Source organism: Bombus vancouverensis, unplaced genomic scaffold (genome assembly GCF_051014615.1).
Source record: "Bombus vancouverensis nearcticus unplaced genomic scaffold, iyBomVanc1_principal scaffold0029, whole genome shotgun sequence".
NCBI lineage: Eukaryota > Metazoa > Arthropoda > Insecta > Hymenoptera > Apidae > Bombus > Bombus vancouverensis.
The window spans coordinates 280190-297995 of NW_027468920.1; the positions used below are offsets into that span (position 1 = coordinate 280190).

General features: G+C 33.2%; 2 protein-coding genes across 10 annotated transcripts; one reads left to right on the top strand and one right to left on the bottom strand.

The window, feature by feature from the left end:
* Positions 1–273: 273 nt before the first annotated feature.
* On the bottom strand, positions 274–12060 carry LOC143304288 (omega-amidase NIT2-A-like). Of its 8 annotated transcripts, XM_076626732.1 has the most exons (8): positions 11909–12060; positions 7303–7487; positions 6733–6901; positions 6225–6458; positions 3974–4200; positions 3691–3819; positions 3194–3441; positions 274–3092 (listed from the first exon to the last, which is right to left on the bottom strand). In XM_076626732.1, the coding sequence occupies exons 2-4, from the start codon at positions 7384–7386 to the stop codon at positions 6325–6327; spliced, it is 387 nt and encodes a 128-aa protein (XP_076482847.1). In that variant the 5' UTR covers positions 7387–7487; positions 11909–12060; the 3' UTR covers positions 274–3092; positions 3194–3441; positions 3691–3819; positions 3974–4200; positions 6225–6324. The 8 variants fall into 8 exon arrangements, 6 of the variants coding, with proteins under 6 accessions (XP_076482847.1, XP_076482845.1, XP_076482846.1 ...); XM_076626730.1 differs by having other exon boundaries at positions 274–3441; XM_076626731.1 differs by having other exon boundaries at positions 274–3441; positions 3974–6073.
* A 277-nt stretch (positions 12061–12337) lies between these two features.
* Positions 12338–15644, top strand: LOC143304289 (venom phosphodiesterase 2-like). 2 transcript variants are annotated; one of them, XM_076626736.1, is made up of 6 exons: positions 12338–12477; positions 12868–12963; positions 13040–13318; positions 13394–13662; positions 13746–13842; positions 14005–15219. In XM_076626736.1, exons 1-3 carry the CDS (start codon positions 12451–12453, stop codon positions 13169–13171), a joined length of 255 nt encoding a protein of 84 aa, XP_076482851.1. In that variant the 5' UTR covers positions 12338–12450; the 3' UTR covers positions 13172–13318; positions 13394–13662; positions 13746–13842; positions 14005–15219. The 2 variants fall into 2 exon arrangements, with proteins under 2 accessions (XP_076482851.1, XP_076482852.1); XM_076626737.1 differs by having other exon boundaries at positions 12465–12604; positions 14005–15644.
* Positions 15645–17806: the final 2162 nt, after the last annotated feature.

A 17806-nucleotide genomic window follows, 5' to 3' on the forward strand; every position in this document is an offset into this window, starting at 1 on the left:
CGTCGGAGAGTAGAGTTGAGAGAATTGATCGAGTTGTCAGAGTTGCTAAAGAGGGAGGGAGGGAGGAGAGAGAGAGAGAGAGAGAGAGAGAGAGTGTGCGTGTTAGATTCGTTGTGACGAGAGTTGCCAAGTAACTGTAAAGTTATTTGAGATAGATACGAGCATCGCATTTAGTTTCAGTTAAACAAACATCGTTCTCTGTCCAATTAATACCTGTATATTCAATTCATTATTAATAAATTGTAAGTAATCAGGAAAAAATTTATATCTTAATTTCCACGATACTACAATATATTTGACGGACTGAGACAGCAATATTTCGCTCTCGTTATTTCACTCAACCATTCATCGACCAATCCTTCACAAATCCGATTATGTTTGGCCGAGATTTGTGACACTGGCTTGGCCTCGAGGTGACACAACTGGTCGCCGAACGTAGCCACGGTGACGCGATGAACGTTCTTGCCTAACAGAGAACAATATTGTGGGACACATGTTGTATTAACAATCAAACCCCGGGCAGGAGCAATGTCGGCTCTACGCGGGTCTGCCTAGCAACGGCGGCTGGAATTTTGTTGATATCCCCGGCCAATATGCAACGAACAAACGCGATCGTAAGGAGAGGAAAATTTCCATCAGTCTTTTATTCTTGCGATCACCTTGGAGAGTTTGCACATCGTCTTTACGTGCAGTATTATACCAAGCGTCACAGCAAACGTTACTTTGTGCTTCAAAATATATTCTACGTTTAACAAAGAGTTACCCGGTTGACCGTGGATTCGTTATTGAACCTAAGAACATTGTCTTTAATATCTCGAGTGTCTAATCACCACGGTTATTTATCAAACTTTGTAAAAATCAATATTTATACCAGTAAATATAATCTCTATTGTACAACAACGATGGCTAGTCCGAATAAAGATTCGTTACACGCCTCTAAACCTAACGCTTACTCGACATATATGTATATGTAACGAAAGTTAAGAAAGTTGGAAAGAAAACCCACGCTGTCTCGAAGATATCTTGTTTTTCAGATGCTATAAATTGACAAATAACTAGATATTAGTATTGACATTATTTGATGTCATATCTGACCTTAAAGTATAAATAAAATCAATCTAGGAATTAATGAAATTTCAAACATTTTTTCTAAGAAAACAGAAGTTTCGTTCCTCCTAATGAGTATCACATGATGCAATAGGAAAATAATTTGACATTGAAAATCGTGTCAAGATCAATTTCGAAGCTATAAAATCGTCTTAAAAAAACGCCGTGATAAAAAATTTTTTGACACCTTGTACAAAGGTGTATATCAACGTAAGTGTACCTGTATGTCTATATTCGAGGTTATTTATCTATTCAAGATAGCAAAGTAAAAATACTATATAGAGGATTTAATTAATATGTATATCAACGTATGTATCACTATATATAATACAATAATATTCTCGATATACGTACATGCGTCATAGAAGGTCGTTTGGGGAAAAATGTTCATGACACCGATACAAAAGTACCATATGGAGGATTTAATTAATGTGTGGATCAACGTATATATCATTATATGTAATTATATCATTATTATCAATATTATATATAATTATTATATTGTTATTATCATTATATGTAATTATATCATTATATGTGCATTTGGCAAATATTATTTGACATCTGGAAGCGACATGTTATTTATCTATTCAAGATAGCAAAGTAGAAATAGCATATAGAGGATTTAATTAATGTGTGGATCAACGTATGTATCACTATATGTAACAATAATATTGACTGTATATGTACGTGTGTAATAAAAGATTTCCGGTTTACAATGTTTACGATACTGATATAAAAATACCATATAGAGGATTTAATTAACGTGTATATCTACGTATATATCATTATATGTAACAGTAACATTATGTGCATATGCGTATAATATTGGTTAAATGCGTTAAAGTGAAATGTTATTTACCTATTCAAGATAGCAAAGTAAACATACCATATAGAGGATTTACTACTGTTAACACTCGGTATTCTCGTATTCAAAGTATTTAACCAAATAATTTGGGAATCCAGCGGACGAGCTTGTATTTAATATGATTATATTTAATATAACAGCTTTACTCAATATACGCGTAGGATTTTAAATGTCATGAGGGTTGCAGTGGACTCAATTTTAATGTACCACACTTATACGTTAAACGTTTTGCTCATTGGTGACCTTATCTTAATCTTTTTCTTCTGCTATGCGAGTGACAGTAAGTTTGATAGTAATCGGAACACGCGATTTCTTTAAAACACAATCTTATTTTCCGCCCGACGAACACGATACGAGACGAGAGAATGATTTATGAACACGATTTTCGAGTGATTCTTTTCGACAACTATTAAGCTTCATTTATAGCAATAGTCACTACCATAATCATGGTCAATCGTGGATGACGCAGTTACGCATTAATTCACTTTAACAATCCTGAATAATGGTTAATATCATACTGTAAATGTACACGTTAAAATTACGCTAATGACAGTTGTCTCGTACAATTTGTTCATTTACTTTGCAACAAAAAGAACGCATCTGCAAGCGTGTTAATCGGATAACGACGAACTTCATTTCGCAAACACAGTTGAAAAATAGCAGCGTTGTGTCCGTACTCTTTAATATCCCATTATATGGAAGTTAACGACCGGAAAATACACGGCTCGACTACTTGAAGGAAGTAGCTCATGAGCAAGTCTTTTGTATCCTCGCAATGGTATAATTCCTGTAACGTCTCGTTCTCGGAGGATTTATTTCGTTGATTTGTACTTGTTTATTGCTTTTGTGTTTTCATGAATGGAGCATGTCGCATGCGAATCGTAATATGGTTTTAATGGCGTTTTGACTTCAATGATATCAGCGGCTGATTGCGCTTCCCGTAAGAAGCTTCCAATCATTATGTATTTTAGGAACAACAAATAAGGATATTTAGAGAACGAATTAATTATTCAATTGTTCGCGCAAGAAATACCTGTCTCTTTTTCGAAAGTTATAAATGCTGTTTTCAAAGAGTTCCTTAGCTCACCATAAACCAGATAAGAATTTTTGGTTCCGTCTAGAAAAAGAAACCTTCAGATCAAACCGAAAGGGGTTCGGATTATATTTTCTAATCGTATTTGTATATTTCTTTTTACGGTCAGCTTGTCATCCACGTACAATCGAACAGAGAGTCCATTAATTATTTCCCTTCGACTTGTTTCAGGGGGAGCATCTCGGAAGCCATGCCGGCTGACGAGTTCGCTGGAAATCGAAACAGAAGCAAACCAAGACTGCAACCACCTTAACGAACCGCTATTATCACTGGCAAGGTCATCGGGCAGACCGGATCTAATCATGCTCACGCCGACCATGCTTCCTGTGCACTCGTTCCTCTTTCTTAACGACGTCAACCAGAAGATCGGGTGCTAAAAAATTCGAAATCGAGTTGATTGAAAATCTCAAGGAATATTAAAAAAAAAATACGAATAAACAATTTGATATAGAAATCATCCATTTTGGGCAAAGAAAAGAAACAATCAGAAAAAGGAATAACCACAGAAGCTCTGAATTTCATTGCTTCCTAATGGTACTTCCTTGGATATTTTTACATTCTGGAGGCGTGAACGAACTCTGAAAAACAGAAACGACTTCTATCGGATGATCGAAAGAACTACCTGGACACTGAGTATAATTATTCACACGTGCGGATGCCATTTCCGGCATGTTTCTCCATGAAGAAGGTCAGCTTCAGTTTTTGCCACTTGTAGATAGAAGTTGAAGTGGCGGACGTCTTAACGAGGTTGCTAGAATGTCAAAGAAATAGATGAGGGAAATATTATGAAGATATATTTATGAATATCTAATTGAGCATTTAATTAAGAACTTAATCGAAAGACCAAAATAAGTTGGTTCTTGAGACCAAGTACCTATCTAAGTATAATAGTCTTTTGTACTTACGGTTTAGTAAGAGGACTTGAGTAAAACGATTACTCGTTAAAAGGAACAATAGAATAATCATGCCTCCGCAGACGGTGGTCTCTGCTTTCATGCCTCATCGCGGAGAATCTCAGCGAAAAAAGTGTCCCGAAGCGTGAGCTGAAAGGTGGCTATGTAGGCTGCCTAGTGAATGCCGTCGCCATGGTGGAGCTGGCGTATAGCAACTCCCTAAGTCCAGGAACCTAATCCTGCGTCAGAAAGACAAAATTCGCTGCGGAGAAAAGTAAACAAAAATATATATATAGGGAAGAAGAGACAAAGATTAAAGATCGTTAAGAATTAAAGGTAATTTAATGATAAAAGGGAGAAAGAATTGTGTAAAAATTCTACTGGGAAAGAAAAGAAAGAAGAAGCCTCCAACGAGAAAGACGTGCTCAGAAGCGAGTCCCGCGTAGCGCCATGTAGAGGAGCAGGAAGAAGCGCAGTCCTCCACTTAATTTAATCGTTTTACATAAAACATTTCAATCTTTTTTCTTCTAAATACTTTACCTATATTTCATCTGGCTGAATATTCCATATTTTTAAAGCTTGTTGATAATTACAAATGCGTAATTATCATTCTGAAGCTAGAAATTTGAAATAAAATTGCTCTGCGCGAAAGGAAATAAATCAACGTTTTATATATAGCTGTTAAAATGATATAATAAGTTTCAGTAAAATAGCTTCACTAAAATTTGTGACTTTTTTCCTTTTCTATTTTTTTTTTTTTTTTTTTTTTGATTTTATGTGTTCAAGGGCGAACGTTCCCTCTCATTTCTTGTAAAGGGCTGACGATTCAGTGGATGGTCCGGGTAAATTTAAATTGTAAATGAACGCATTGCTGGTTTCAAGTAAAAGCCTGGATAAGAGCGGATATGGTATGAGAGTCTGTCGTGGAAAGGGGAACAGGCCGCTTTTATTTGTAAAGTTTGAATCTCCTCGATATTGAAGATGTTGAAGCTGCAAGTATGTATTTCATTTTAATCCATTCGAGACCGAGATTTAATTGTAAGACGATACCTAGGTGTCGGTACGATCTGAATGTTTAGTTAGAATGATTCTGTGTTTTACTCTCTCCAGGGTATCCTTTTCATACTTTGATTTTAAATCGATGACAATCTTAAATAGTATGCCTCATATTTTTAAAATATAAAATTATATACTATGTTATTCTATAATGTATTATGTATAGTCATATATATATATATATATATATATATATATATATATATATAATTCTATATTGAAAAAAATATGAAATTAACATGATATATACATTACTACATAAGTTATATATAAAATATGTATATTATACCCTTGCCTACTGACTGATATGAATTTCTTTCGGTCTCGAATGCGTTAAAAGAGAGCGCAAAGAAGTCGAAATTACTTATTGTAATTAGTAAAACGACCTGAGAGGCAGACAGATACAAGAAAGAAGGAATATTATATTAGCGGCATTATCATGTTTTTGCTCTCTTTAAGTCTTTCATCGAGACAGACAATCTACAGGTATTAATCGACCAATTTCTCCAAGCTGATAACTTCGAATTGATGTTTATATATAAGAAGTGTTATGTGTTAATCTGTCTAAATGTTTAAAAGGTGTTATAAATTAAATGTTGTTAAACGATACGTAATTGCCTTTTGATCGTAAATTTTACTATCAAGGGGTCTTTTATGTATGCGTAATCATTGTGAATTATAACAATTTATGTAATCGATATTAAAGGTGTTTAAAAGCATGTATTTTTTTCTATATTATTATTCTCCTATATTATTATCCTATATTATTATAGCATTCCTATATTATTATAATATCCAATTACATGTTGATACACAAGATATACAGATTATTATTTATAACGTTTTGGTTTTCTTAATTGAGTCATTCATTTAGTACAAATGATAAGAAATTAGTAATAATTCACAAAAAAAGGATATGGTAGTAGAAATATTATAAAAAAACATTTTCTGTTTTAGTGTAGAGTTACTCCTTCTTACAGACAGTGTCGTACAAATCTGTACGTCTCTGAGAAAATGTAGGTATCTGAGCCCTTACTTCCTCAACAACTTTTAGATCTGATAGAAAAAAGAAACATACGAAGTAATAAGTAATGCTTACTAATAAATTCAACAAATACAGAGGAAGATGGCTAAATCGATAAATTAACGAGACTAAAAATTAATTACATCATGGATCTCTCGCTTTTAATTTTAAGCTGTAAATTACCGATATTGGTGACTGCCATATTCTCTTGAGTTTCCAAATCGTAAAGAATCTTTCCCCAGGGATTGGTCAACTGTGTATGTCCCCATGCGACGTAACTTGCTTAAGGAACACGAGCCGGTGATATGCAGGCAACGTATAATTGATTATCATTCGCTCTGGAACGCTGAAGTAATGACCAGTGCAATGGTCCAGTGGTCATTTTGAATGCCGCTGGATATATCAGCATTTGGCAACCTAACCCAGAGAAGCAGGAAATATGAAGCCACCGAATACCAATTAACTTCGTAGTTGCACGGTTCACATTCCATCATTTCTGAATATGCGAGGACAGTCCTCTTATTGTGCTTTTAATTCTTTTATTTGTTTCATTTTCAGCAAATATACTGGTTTTTTAAATTAAGCTTCTTTTTATACAGAGTTACAGATTATATTAATTTTATATAGAATATATTTAAGAAAGATATTTAATTTTTTGCTAGTTAAGTATTGATCGATTAAGTTACTGTACCTTTGTTCCGATAAATGCGTGCCATTTCCTCGAATCTAATATCATAGCAAATGCCAATACCTATTTTGCAGCCCTTCACATCGAACGTCGTTAGGGAGTTACCAGGACTGAGTGAATCACTCTCTCGAAAAGTAATCTTATTAGGAATGTCGATGTCGAATAGATGTACCTAATAACATAAAAATGTGGTCGCTAATTCTATTGCTGCAACATTTGTAATTTAATATCAAAATTACCAACTCCTAAACTTTAATTATTTTTTATTTAATAACTAACAGCGTTTTTATCACTTTCTTTTATTAAAAAATCTTATCATTTAATAATGTTTAAAAAGGAGAAAAAATAAGTATAATAATATTTTAAGTATGTGAAAAATTTATACAACAACAAACACATTACAACAAAAATGGGCGTTTCCCGTATCATAACGTATTTTATAAACCGTAAATTATAGAATTGGTTATAGTATACGTATGTACATATGTATATTCCTAAATTATTCCTAGATAGAGTCACTTTCTTCACCCAAATATTTTCAAATTCAAAGCCATAAAGGAATATATTACTTACCTTTCGGTGTTTTGCTATCAAAGTTCCATCGGGACCCCAAATAGTACAGGTATTGTACAATTTATCGCCCTCTATTTCAGGCATCGTACCACCAACTACATAGATGTTGTTTTCTTTAGCTGCGTTCGATGAAGCAACGCTCGTTTCACCATCAGGAATACTCTCGGCGTATTTTGGAAAGTACTCTGCATTGCAATATTTCAATTAATGAAAAATAACTGTCTTTTGTTCCAACCATAAATTAAATTGAAATGTTTGTCAGTTTTTTATTTTCTAAATTATCAAAATAACTATGTTTTATATTTCGACTTAATTAAATATGCAATTACTTAGCTAATAGTATATATAATAAATTGTTTCTACAGGTTCAAAATGAAAAATGAATATTTAGAAATATTTAATTACGACAATGCTATTTGTGTTAGCATCAGTGGCTTGTTACTCAACGACTTTGCTAGTACTTTTTGAAACATAAAGTTAGTTTTCAATTAACACTTATACTAGAGGCGGAATTATAAATGCAAAATAATTGATAATACTAATTTATAAGTACCTAATTATTAGTATCTTAAAAAATATATTTATACAAAAATCACGATAATCATGAAAATGGGGAAATCCTATATTCTCGAATCAATTCACAATTTATTTTGTATATTAATTAGATTCCGCGCTCATCAGTACGTACTCACTGGCGACATCGAGAAAATGTATCGGCAATTCCTCGTACGACCAGAGGATCGGAAATATCAAAGGATATTATGGCGCAGCGCGAGTGGAGAAACAGAAACATATGAGCTTAACACCGTAATACTCTTATCATAGAAATAGAAGCAGTCCTCAATTCCCGCCCGCTAACTCCTATCTCCACCGATCCAAATGATCTCCTAGCCCTCACTCCCGGACATTTCCTCATTGGCGATTCATTAATGTGCTTACGTGATCCGGATTTCAGGGACATTCCATCGAACCGACTCTCCAAATGGCAGCATATCCAACAGCTTAAACAACATTTTTGGAACCGCTGGCATAAGGAGTATTTGAACGAGCTAACCAACCGCAATAAATGGAGCCAGGGTGGACACAGCATCCAAAAGGGCACAATCGTCATCCTCAGAGAGGACAACGTTCCCTCCATGCATTGGCCTCTGGGCCGAGTTATCAAGGTTCATCCAGGCGCCGATGGTGTCATCCGGACAGCTACAGTTCAGACGGCAAAGAGCATTTTGGATCGGGGCGTCAAAAGGCTTGTCCTACTGCCAATTCAACCCGATCTCGAGAAACCCGAACAACTAGCCACCGAGACGAAATAAGATGGGAACTTCAACCACACCTCGCTAGTTTGATCGGTACCCTCTCAACGGGGGGAGAATGTTACGCCATGCGGCTTACCATAGGTCATATTCTTAACTATCGATCGCGGCACTATAATGTCGCAGACGGATCGTCGCGTCTGCCCGGCAAACAAACATTATAGTGGCAAGCGCATGGTTCATTAAGCAGGGCGACTTCCGGAAACGTCGACTCGTGGCCCGTATTTTACCTCGCGTAAAAGAATGTGGCGTGATCCGAACGTAGTGAGGGTCGCCTTCCAGAAAAAACGAAAAAAATCGAAAGGCGTTCAGAACTTTTCGAGAAGTCGAACCGTCAACACATGTGGTATGTCGCGCATTACTTATCAACCAAAACGCAGTTACATTTTTTTTGTTCCATTTATATCTTTCTAGTTAATAAGTTGTTGAAATAAACATTAATTTATTTGTGTTAATTCTGTGGAATTTCATTGAACTACCCTTATTATCATAATCGAAATAAGGGGATCGATCAGTTCGTGGCGTCGATTATTTAATCGTAACGGGAACTTACAACTCTCGTTGACGTGCTATCCCGCGATCGCGTCTCTCCGCGAACGGTCGAAACAAAATGATTCACTAAAAACTGTCCTGAATTCCTAAGAATTTATTTACCGCAAAACTGACAAAGTGTTTATTTAAAAAATGAGGTTGAAGGTAGTCCTTTTCTTTCATTTCATTCATTTTCATTTTCTTTCTTAAGTATGGCTAACACAATATCTAATCAATTAAAATTTTATATTTTCACGTGAAAAGTTTCTTTAGATAATTATTATCAACATGTTGACTAACTCTTACGGATTAATACGTGTCTGTAGGGCAATCCGGTGGACTTGATCGGCTTTTTACTTCGAAAGTTGAGTAATCGGTGTCGCTTTCTTACGCATCTTTGAACTGTATAAATGTTTTAAAATTGTTTGATCCAGAATGTACGTACCACACCGGACAATCAAGAAGGCACGTTTTATGTCTTTCTTTCCGATTAATAATAAGCCATTTACTGCAAAGAATGAACTTTAAAGGCATTAAACAGCACATCAATGTACATTTCAATTAGACTAAATAATAATGCTATGATTTTATCGGTAGTAACTTTACTTATTAACTTGAATTATTTCTTTCTTTTACTTCATGTTAGGAAGAGTATCTTTTTGCTTGAAATAAAAAATTGATATAGGAGTAATAATATGGATAGAGATCAAAAACTGTTAGGGCAGAAATTACACGTTTGAACTTTATAGTTCAGTATAGTTCAAATAGAAATTATATAGAATTATTTAATAATTTGTATTCCACTGGAATAAAAATTTAATTTCTGTCTTTATCAAATCTCTATTTCAGAGTATTTGTACATATGTACTTATCGTCTGCTGTATGATCGAATATCGAATAGGTAATAATCGTTACTCATTATATGAGAAAAAATTATGTATATTCACAACTATGACTATTGCATTTTAGGCGCTTGGCCATGGATCCCTGCATTAGGTTTTCGTAATCCCCGAAACCCAGACAAACCACTATGGAAGTGCGGAGGTTCCCTGATAACGGCTAGGCATGTTTTGACCACAGCACATTGTGCACATATGGATGGAATAGAAAACATACACAATCATAATATTGCCATTCTTAGATTGGTGGAGGAGGTGCCATTTTCGAGTAAGTCCTCAAATAGCATATATATATATATATATATATATATATATATATATATATGCTATTGAGTATTACTGAAGTATCATATCCTGAAATTTCTTACTGTACACATATATTGTGTCATAAAGCGTGTACAATTCTTTCTCATACTTTTGGTCATTCGTTTCCTGCATTTTCATTTATTTTTTTATTTTTCAGGGTACGTATATCCCATTTGTACGAAAGAGCCCCTACGAAAGAGCAACTTCGTCGGCTATAACCCCCTTCTTGCTGGATAGGGAGCATTAAGATTTATTAAGTGATATCAATTTTATAATAAAATTAAACAGTTTCAGTCTTAAATATCTTTCTTATTTTCTTCGTAGGACGACCACGACGTAATGCATTAATGGAAGTACAAATGCCAGTGATTAAGAACGCCGAATGCAAAGTAGCTTATTCCAAATTTCCTAATGCACCTGATATCACTGATGGTATAATATGCGCCGAACATGCTCAGGGTGGAGAGGATTCTTGTACGGTAATTAAGTTACAGAGTTACTACAAACTATACGGTATCTGAAGACACGTCAATTCGAATTAACATCAAATCGACATCTTAAACATTAAAAATAATAGATAAACACAATTTAATAGTTTTGCCCACTTCTCACACCTCATTATGGTATTTAATCTAATTTCCTTCTAATCTTAGTTTTGCTCAAAATACATATAACATGTACATTATAAATTGGAGTATTTCAATACACAAATCAATAGAAGATTATTACTGTATATAAGTATAATTTCAATACAATTCGATCGATATATTTCAGTATCTTTGATTAAAAATTTAACGATCCTTTCAGGCTGACCGCGGCGGACCACTGCTGATACAACATGAATTAACCTCGTATTTAATAGGTATTGTGTCTTATGCTTATAAGTGCGGCACAGCTGGGTATCTCAGCGTTCACACTAGGGTCACATCGTACCTTGACTTCATTCTCCAAGCGATGCAATAATATGATATTACTGTTCCATAAATATCATTGTGTAAAAAACGTAAAGTTGGATTTTCTTATTGTGGAGATAAGAAACAGCTCAAATTTACATTGTTTTGTACGTTACAAATTATAGGCTTAAAATGTACGAAATGTAACTTTGAAACGACACTAATTTTTTACGCACGATAAACCTCCACGACTTAGGTATGTAAAGATGATAAACGTATATTAATTCTATTAATTTGGTAATAATAAACCAACTTTCTGAGAAGTTCTGTAAATTTCGTTTCTGTTGTATCAAGAGAATAATGGAATATTCCACTTAGATCGTATACTTCTTGTATGTACATACAAAATTTTCCGGCTAATCTAAAACACTTCATAAGATAGAGAGCTTCTGGAAATTCGGACACAGAGAGTGCATAAAATACAAGATAAGTCTCGTGTCTTTCAAAATTATTTTTTATTCGCTAAAAACGTCCTGTGTACTCATGCAATCACATGCAACCTCGAAACTTCACTTATTTTTTATCACTTTCCAATTCAATACACTGTTTCTGCATTTTTGACTATATGTAAGAGAAATTTCCATTCAGCCAAAGGTGTACTTACAGATTATAGATTCCTATACGACTCTCGGTAAAAATTTATCCGCACTCCAGATAGTTAAAACTTCCGTCCACCGTATTTATCCATCTGCATTCTTCGTATGACGTCAATATCTGTTCATTGCTGCTGCGTAGGTTTCATTGTGTTACGTCAATTCGTTTGTGACCGTTGCGCGAGTAATGGCGCTTTGCAATGGTGATTTGCAGGAAAACAGTGCAGGATGCTGTGATTCGTTTCTTGTGGTCGGAGGTTATGTTTGATGCCTATATTTATCAAAGATTTAATGCACATTATGGAGAAAGTGTTTTGTCACGAAGTGTGTTTGAATGGGCACAAAAGTTCAAAGAAGATCGCACAAGTGTTATGAAAAAACAGCTGGACGCCCGTCCACATCCACGATGACAACATTGAACGTGCTCATGAACTTATGCTCTATGGAATAGACGAGTGACACTGGATAATGTGGCAAATCATTTGCAAATCAGCCACGGCTCTGCTTAAGCAATAGTGCACGACAGATTTGGGTTTTAAAAAGTTTGTGCAAGATGGATGCCGACAAAGCTGATGAAAAGGTGAAGACGACGATGCATTCGTGGTTCGCAGTTCAGCCCAAAACATTTTTTAATGAGAAAATACGAAGGTCCTTCAGCAAATGGACAAAGTGTATACAGAAATTGAGTGATTATGTCAAAAAATGATGTATGTCTTTTTTGACAATTGCTTAAAATAAATTCTACACCGACAGAGCGGGTAACTTTTTACTCGCCCTCGTAAGACACTTAAATTTCCAATCTATTATGATGAATAAAAGAGCTTATACTATTAAATCTAATTGTATTTTGTTGCATGAGAGTACACGTGTATGTGATGTACATTACCTTTATATCCCCTTGAACGCTTCAATATTGCGCGTATATACTATATTTTGTACAGCTTCTATAAAATTTTGTATGTTTGTTTAGGCTGTTAATCTAGAGGCTGGAGTACAAAGAAGTGGCACAATGATGTGGGCTGATGACATTTATAATTATCAAGGAATTACCCCTACATTCGCTCAGGTATATATCATTGACTATAATGTATTTAACATATATGATTGTTAGAATATTAATGATTAATTTTTAATTCTATCAGAATTTTAATGAAACTGTCCCTTGGGAAGGAAGAACTGATACCTTGATATCACGGTTTGTACATCCTATATGTACGACAAATTTTAGAACATTATATAACGAAGAACCAGATCGTCGTGGCCATGTGATGTGAATAAAAGGACTTGAATTTGATGATATTTTTATAATGTTGGATAACATAACTAAGTATCTTCACAGTAAGATAGGATGACATGGTTTACATGATCTTAATGTTGTTCACTTGAGTGATGATATTATAAGGAAAAGTGTAATATCACAGGTAGGATGATTCATAATTTAGAACTACTAACTCATGTATGTATTAAAAATTAAAGAAATATATTAAATTTTATAGGATATTTATGTTTAGTAACCAGTAATTCAGAGATTGGTATTCATGGTTACTATAACGAGGCTGTAGAAACGCACCCTTTCTTCTTTGCAAATGGTCCTGTATTTATGTCTAAGCCGAAACTGGAACCTCTGAATAATTTATATTTATTCTTGTCATTTTCTAAAATACTTATCTACAGTATACCATAAGGAATGATACCGTATCACACCTAATCAAGTGCCTTAAGAAACATCAACAGGATATCACAGTAATCCCTTATCGACTGATATGTAAGTAAAAGTTATGTGTCATTGTTATACACAGTTATGTGTTAGTGTTATACACAGTTATTTATCATTTTCTATTAATTCAGTTGTAGCCACTACAATATCTATGACACTGGTAGTAATTATAAGAACAATAATGATGTTCTATAAGAGGAAATGATGATTAGGAGCAAAAAGTTACAGGTAAGTCAAAGTATATGTTATTTGCCATTTGAAAAGAAAGTTACTAACTTAGAATTTTTTGATAAATAATAATTGTGCAAAATATATTGGATTTCAAATTTGTCAAAAATTGAAATTTAAGAAGCATTGTAATAATATAACATTAATATTTTGATTTTTCAGGAGATATCATGCGGTGGATGGATAATATGTAAAAAATATTAAGCAGTATATGAATTTTCATATTGCGTAGAGATAACAAAATGAATTTTAAAAAATGTCGACATGGTAATAAGAAATAGCATCATGACAAAGAATATATAACCACAGTTTCATTTTTTATAAATAAAAATTTGTTGTTCCAGATTTTGAAATATAGTGAAACGTTTAATTAGTATCTTAATATCTTCAAATAATTATTATTTTAGAATCAATTGTAATTGTATCATACGTACTTTTGAATTCGTGCAAGAACATATGTAATTTTGAAGTAGTTATTATTAGGAAATTGTTAGACGCGAACAGTATGCGAAAAGTTAGTATGCAGTGTAATAATTATCAATCAAAACACAAGAATTAAATTCTTGAGGAAAAAATTTCCGGAATTTCTTATTTACATGATTATAAAGAAATCCATAATAAAAAGGAGCTGCTTTCTAATACTTCTCTTCCTTATAATGCCTACGTTAATAATAACGAGGTTCGACTTTTTGTTTTTAGAGGGATACTGGAAAATTTGAAAGTACAGTACCATTGGGAAGAAAATCACGATATTGAAAACGATATTTGCAAGTAAATTTCCAAAAAATCTGTTTTCAAATTTTCGCTTTCTATTTCACATTAAAAGAAAGGGCTGCCTTCTTTTTCTGCAAGACAAAACAAACATTCTGAATCTCGTATCAATGAATGATGTCAATAAGTTATTTTTCTTTTTAGATTGAACAATATTCCAGATTTATTCATAATTTCATACTACGCGAAGAATAGACTTTCATAGGTATATAAAGGAAATATTAAGTATAGGAAAACTCTTTTTCGTTGTAGGTGACATATGCTTCACGGTTGAACACATGTATTTTTGAACACATATAAATGAAAAAGTACTCTTATGGAGAAAAAGAATTGATACCTTCGATTGACATTAGATAATCTATATAAACTTATGAACAATCACTATCAGTTTGTATTTTAGGTGCACACGCAGATTTGTTGGAGTTCTTATAAAATGTACTTCCTGTACGAACGTTTTATTCTTTCAAATTTTACGATACTATGTCTCATATAATAACTATATGGATTAAACGTAATATAAATGATCCGAAAATAGACTCGAACGACATTAATTGTCTTTCTATTTATACCAATATCGAAAATACAAGTAAAGCTGGAGCAATAGTATGCAAGAATGGACTATTTATTATTTTAAACCAAATCATAGCATATTCAGAATGCACAGTATTATCATGAAATGTAAATGAATCAGTTGTAAACGAACGATTTTACTGTAAAATCATTGCCTCCTTTTTTTCATCTGAAATATAGCAGCAATGAGTACATTCTTTTAATATATAATAAAACGAGATATCTTTATAAAGTTACATATGTCATCACTGGTAACTGTTATCTCGTATGACACCAAATATACCGTTAGTATGGAATGATATTTTTATGAAGATATACTTTAATGATAGATTTTATGAATGAAACGTTATATAAGAAAAATTATCTCTTGTTATTCTATGAAGTGTAGTAGCTAATGAAGATTAATTTTACGAAGTATTAGAGCAAAAGAGAATTAAAAAATTAAAATGATCTAAATAAGATTGTTCGTGTGGCTTAATTATCTCAATTCTGGTACACCACTTGTTACATTCTAACTAATTAGCGCTAAACAATAACTTGCAAATATTAAAGATATTAACACCTTAATATTAACACCTAAAGGTTTTCAGGAAATTTTATAATATTTGATTATTGTATATCTAGTCATTGATTGATAAAATTTCTTGTATAAGCATAGATCGAGGTTGACGTCATACGCAGATTGCATATCATTGACAGGTATCGTTTTAATTTATTTTATGGCTAGAATCATTTGAATATTATACGAATAATTATTTCCATTCGAACGATTAATAAATCACGTACCTATAAAAGATATATTATGAAAAAGACGTGACGAAACAAAAAAATATTGGAAATTCCGTTGTCATTAGATCAATTATTTTTGCAATGATTTTTATTTCCATGTAATTACATATGAAATGAGTAATTCATTAACATCTCCTCGAATCGAATATAATTCGTTACACTTCACAACGATTCAAATAATGGACGGGAAATATATAATAAATTTCCTGTCCTTGCGTTAAAATAGTACTGTACAAATCAGATGATACAGGAAATACCCAAAAAACGCAATTACATCCACATTGCATGACAGCACACTTGCAATGGATTTTTGTGATTTCAATGTCACAGACAATGACACAACTAATCAGAACACGTTCGAGGCTATAGACATTGAAATTACCGCGTGTTTAATACGTTTAAAGCATAAATCTAAATTTCACGCGATTATTTATTTGTACATTGTGAAACTCTTAAATTATCTTAATCGAATAAATAATCCTAATGTAATAAAACATCTTGAAATAGACCTAGATATCTGAAACAGAAACTCGAAGGATAAGAAATCCTAAAAGGTACTAATCCTAAAATAACAAACTCCTAAATAATAAACAAGTGATAAAACCTGTTATAAATAATAAAGCTTACCTGGAATAATCAAATCCTAACTAATCGAAAATAAAATAAGGCAAGCAATTCTTAATCTTTCAAGTAATTTTTCCGAAAACACAGAAAGATAGAGAAATTAAAAAGACGCAGCACAAATTGCAGCACAATGAAAGTTTCAGAGCGATGAATACGATCGTATTAAACTAAATAATTTTCAAAAGTGAAATTACACTGAAACGTATATCGATGATATTTGTCATTTCTACGATCTGTTTCGCTTGATCGTGCTTCTTTTCTGATGTAAATTCAATTTATAATACGAACTAAGTTTCCTTTATTATTATTAGTCCTGCGTCTTTTTAATTCGTCACTTCTTTTATTTCAGAACAATGACGGGCTCCAAGATGCTGTTCGGATGTTTGGCGTTAATTGCTTTTCTGCATCCATTAGTTCACGTTTGTACTTCGAGTAGTACAGCTCAAGGTTTGTACTTCGAGTTGTCTTTTTCCATGCACTTCAAATTCCAATACGATCTGGTCACGTGGCCTTCGTACAATTTCGAAATTTTACCTGTTTGGTAATCGTCAATGAAAAAAGAAGTTATGCGTGACCTCAACACATTGAAACAATTTTTATGATTTTTTATTTGCCGGTTGGTCAGCAAGTTAATGGAAAAATTTCACTTAACTATTCGCGTTAATTTCTTCGGTTTAACTTTTGGGAAATGCTTCGTTAGCTTCGGGAATATTCCAACGATTCGTTTTACGTACAAAATAAGCATGATAAATATTACATCACGGTAATGAAAACTATTGGCGTGATACCTAAGAGAAAGATGCAGAGACATTCTTAGAATTTCTAATGACACCTTTATAGATTTCTCGTTTAATATCGCTACTACATTTGAATCACTTTTACCTAACGGTGTCACATAGTCTCGTTGGAAATTTGTCAAATTCCTTAAAATGATCACTGAAAATTTTCCTAAATTTCCAAGAATTTATTTATCACGAGGTAAAGAAAATGTGTATTAGAAAGATGAGATCGAAGGTTTACCATTTTTTCAATTATGGCGAACGCAATATGTAATCAATGAAAATTTTATATTTTCACGTTGAAAGTTTCTTCAGATAATTATTATCCAGATGATGACTAACTCTTACGAATTAATGCGTGTCTGTAGGATAATCCGGTAGACTTGATCCGCTTTTTATATCGAAAGTTGAGCAATCGGTGACGCGTTCTT

Coding starts and splice junctions, on each gene's coding strand:
- LOC143304288 (XM_076626732.1), bottom strand. CDS start 7,386: ATGCCTGAAATAGAGGGCGATAAATTGTACAATACCTGTACTATTTGG. Junction 6,902..7,302: donor TGATAGCAAAACACCGAAAG/GTAAGTAATATA, acceptor TTATGTTATTAG/GTACATCTATTCGACATCGA. Junction 6,459..6,732: donor ACGCATTTATCGGAACAAAG/GTACAGTAACTT, acceptor TCTCTGGGTTAG/GTTGCCAAATGCTGATATAT.
- LOC143304289 (XM_076626736.1), top strand. CDS start 12,451: ATGGATGCCGACAAAGCTGATGAAAAG. Junction 12,478..12,867: donor CCGACAAAGCTGATGAAAAG/GTGAAGACGACG, acceptor ATGTTTGTTTAG/GCTGTTAATCTAGAGGCTGG. Junction 12,964..13,039: donor TTACCCCTACATTCGCTCAG/GTATATATCATT, acceptor TAATTCTATCAG/AATTTTAATGAAACTGTCCC.